General features: G+C 47.8%; 1 protein-coding gene across 1 annotated transcript in view; it reads right to left on the bottom strand.

Moving 5' to 3' along the window:
* Positions 1–1,703: 1,703 nt before the first annotated feature.
* Positions 1,704–4,054, bottom strand: part of LOC115117169 (albumin 2-like) — a 21,107-nt gene continuing 18,756 nt past the window's right edge. Inside the window, exons 11-14 of the mRNA XM_065026889.1 lie at positions 3,455–3,596; positions 3,045–3,268; positions 2,611–2,743; positions 1,704–2,368 (exon numbers count right to left, since the gene is read on the bottom strand). Of these exons, the coding sequence (XP_064882961.1) occupies positions 2,324–2,368; positions 2,611–2,743; positions 3,045–3,268; positions 3,455–3,596 (544 nt within the window). The 3' untranslated portion in view covers positions 1,704–2,323. The remainder of the gene's footprint in view (positions 2,369–2,610; positions 2,744–3,044; positions 3,269–3,454; positions 3,597–4,054) is intronic.

Raw genomic sequence — 4,054 nt, 5'->3', positions numbered from 1 at the left:
CACACCCACTCCTTTTGACACACCCACTCCTTTCCACACGCCAACTACTTTACTTTTGACACACCCACTCCTTTCCACACGCCCACTCCTTTACTTTTGACACACCCACTCCTTTCCACACGCCCACTCCTTTACTTTTGACACACCCACTCCTTTCCACACGCCCACTCCTTTACTTTTAACACACCCGCTCCTTTCCACACGCCCACTACTTTACTTGACACACCCACTCCTTTCCACACGCCAACTACTTTACTTTTGACACACCCACTCCTTTCCACACGCCCACTACTTTACTTTTGACACACCCGCTCCTTTCCACACGCCCGGTACTTTACTTTTGACACACCCACTCCTTTCCACACGCCCGGTACTTTACTTTTGACACACCCACTCCTTTCCACACGCCCACTACTTTACTTTTGACACACCCACTCCTTTCCTCACGCCCACTCCTTTACTTTTGACACACCCACTCCTTTACTTTTGACACACCCGCTCCTTTCCACACGCCCACTCCTTTACTTTTGACACACCCACTCCTTTCCACACACCCACTACTTTACTTTTGACACACCCACTCCTTTCCACACACCCACTACTTTACTTTTGGCACACCCACTCCTTTCCACACACCCACTACTTTACTTTTGACACACCCACTCCTTTCCACACGCCCGGTACTTTACTTTTGACACACCCACTCCTTTCCACACACCCACTACTTTACTTTTGGCACACCCACTCCTTTCCACACACCCACTACTTTACTTTTGACACACCCACTCCTTTCCACACGCCCGGTACTTTACTTTTGACACACCCACTCCTTTCCACACGCCCACTACTTTACTTTTGACACACCCACTCCTTTCCACACACCCACTCCTTTCCACACGCCCACTCCTTTACTTTTGACACACCCACTCCTTTTGACACACCCACTCCTTTCCACACGCCAACTACTTTACTTTTGACACACCCACTCCTTTCCACACGCCCACTCCTTTACTTTTGACACACCCACTCCTTTCCACACGCCCACTCCTTTACTTTTGACACACCCACTCCTTTCCACACGCCCACTCCTTTACTTTTGACACACCCACTCCTTTCCACACGCCCACTCCTTTACTTTTAACACACCCACTCCTTTCCACACGCCAACTACTTTACTTTTGACACACCCACTCCTTTCCACACGCCCACTCCTTTACTTTTGACACACCCACTCCTTTCCACACGCCCACTCCTTTACCTTTGACACACCCACTCCTTTCCACACGCCCACTCCTTTACTTTTGACACACCCACTCCTTTCCACACGCCCACTCCTTTACTTTTAACACACCCACTCCTTTACTTTTGACACACCCACTCCTTTCCACACACCCACTCCTTTCCACACGCCCACTCCTTTACTTTTGACACACCCACTCCTTTCCACATGCCCACTACTTTACTTTTGACAAACCCACTCCTTTCCACACGCCCACTCCTTTACTTTTGACACACCCACTCCTTTCCACACGCCCACTCCTTTACTTTTGACACACCCACTCGCCAATCGTCAGCTACCCCTTTTCAACATATGAGTAACTCTGTATAATAACATTACCTTCATAAAGGTTTTATACTATGTTCATCAACTGTCAATTAAACATTTACAGACAAATAATGAATCATTTCTAAACAATCATAAGTCATTGGTTAAACGTGAGATTTATTATGACCACAAAGCATTGACAGGTATGAATGGCTTGAGAATCCGACCAAAATAAAAATAAAACAGCCACAACAGCAATCAAATAAATGCATTTATTTGAGTCATTGTCTGTCAGAAATAAACCAGTGCTTGTGAGTAATTACAGATCGACAGGTTACTGAGTCGATCACAGATCGACAGGTTAATGAGTCGATCAGAGATCGACAGGTTAATGAGTCGATCGCATATCACAGGTTAATGAGTTGATCACAGATCACAGGTTAATGAGTTGATCACAGATCGACAGGTTAATGAGTTGATCACAGATCGACAGGTTAATGAGTTGATCACAGATCACAGGTTAATGAGTTGATCACAGATCACAGGTTAATGAGTCGATCGCAGATCACAGGTTAATGAGTCGATCACAGATCACAGGTTAATGAGTCGATCACAGATCTTAGTAGATCACAGACATTATATGGATGGAAGGATGAGGTGAGGTCACTATGGTGTTGCTATGGAGGTAGATATTGTAGACACAGACTGAACTTTAGCATTTAAAAAAAAAAAATTCACCAGTTCCTCTGTTGAAATGAATACAATGAAAATAATATCTTAAACCTTGACCAGCTCTACACTCTCAGCTAGCAGCTTGGCAGCCTGTCGGAGAAAACAAAACATGACATCAGTTATTACAATTGTGTTAAATCTAAAAATCCTTAAATCTACATAATAGGCTATTCCCCACTTTCAAAGTGAAAGGAAACGACAGCACACACAATCTTACTTCATTTCTACAGATTGTCTTTGTCCTAAGCACCCCTTTCACCAGGCAATTTGACGACACAGATGTCAAAGATAAACGATGAAACATTTCCTCAGTACGTAGCGGTGTCGGTTACCTCGTCAGTGAAGCATGCTTCTTTGTCCTCAGCGGCGCAGCACTTCTCCCTCGTGATGCTGTAGTTAGCAGAGAGGGTCTTCAGATGATCCTCGGTGATGCTGGTCTTATGTCTGACCACATTATACAGCAACCTGAGGACACACACACACACGCACACACACACACACGCACACACGCGCGCACACACACACACACACACACACACACACACACACACACACACACACACACACACACACACACACACACACACACACACACACACACACACACACACACACACACACACACACACACACACACACACACACACACACACACACACACACGTGTAAACAGAAGTTTGTAAACCTAGCGAGTTAAGAGTATATGTAGGTGTGAATTGGGGCCCACGTGTTTATTCACAGTACGTTCTTAGCTGATCTCACTCACTTCTTCCCGGATAGCAGGAGGTCCTTGCTGTTCTTGGTGCAGAGCTCGGGGCCCATGTTGAAGTCGTTGGCATGCAGCTCCGGAGGCGTGAACTCTGTGTCAGGCTGGATGGCCAGGATACAGGGTCTCCTCATGGAGTAGGACTGGTTGCAACAGTGAGCGATGCGGGGGTTAATGCTGGAGTAGTCGTCGTCGTCACACGTGGTGTCGAGCACGTTGGTCGACTTGGAAAGAGGACAAAGGAAGGGAGAGCTTTTATTTTTTTTTATTTAACCTCTATTTAAAATGTAGACTCAGCGATATATGCATGCCTGTGTATGTGTGAGTATCATTCCTCTGTTTTTGTATGTGCTTGTGTACATTGTGTGTGTGTGTATATATGTGTGTGTGTGTGTGTGTGTGTGTCAGACCTTCTCCTCTGCGCAGGGCAAGACTAAGTGGCCTGGCTGGTCCTTGCAACAGTCATGGAAAACATCAGCCACAGTCTCAGACACCATGTGAAGCTGGACGAAGGAGGCCTGAGGCATTATCCTGGTGTAGTACACCATCATACTAGAGGAGGAGGAGCAGGGAAGGAGGAGGAGGAGGAAAAGGAGGAGCAGGGAGGAGGAGGAGGAGGAGGAGGAAGAGCAGGAGCAGGAAGAGGAAGAGGAGGGGCAGGAGGAGGAGGAAAAGGAGGAGCAGGAGGAAGATGAGGAGGAGCAGGCAGAGGAAGAGGAAGAGGAGGAGCAGGAGGAGGAAGAGGAAAAGGAGGGGCAGGAGGAAGATAAGGAGGAAGAAGAGGAGGCGCAGGAAGAGGAGGTGCAGGAGGAGGAGCAGCAGGAAGAGGAGGTGCAGGAGGAGGAGCAGCAGGAAGAGGAGGCGCAGGAGGAGGAGCCGGGAGGAGGAGGAGGAAAAGGAGGAGGAGGAGGAAGATGAGGAGGAGGAGGAGGAAGAAGAGGAGGAGCAGGAAGAGGAAGAGGAGGTGCAGGAGGAGGAGCAGCAGGAAGAGGAGGAAGAGAAGGAGCAGG

This window comes from Oncorhynchus nerka, linkage group LG13 (assembly GCF_034236695.1).
Source record: "Oncorhynchus nerka isolate Pitt River linkage group LG13, Oner_Uvic_2.0, whole genome shotgun sequence".
Classification (NCBI taxonomy): domain Eukaryota; kingdom Metazoa; phylum Chordata; class Actinopteri; order Salmoniformes; family Salmonidae; genus Oncorhynchus; species Oncorhynchus nerka.
Note: the sequence above shows the minus strand (reverse complement) of the source record. Positions and strands in the feature narration are given on the sequence as shown.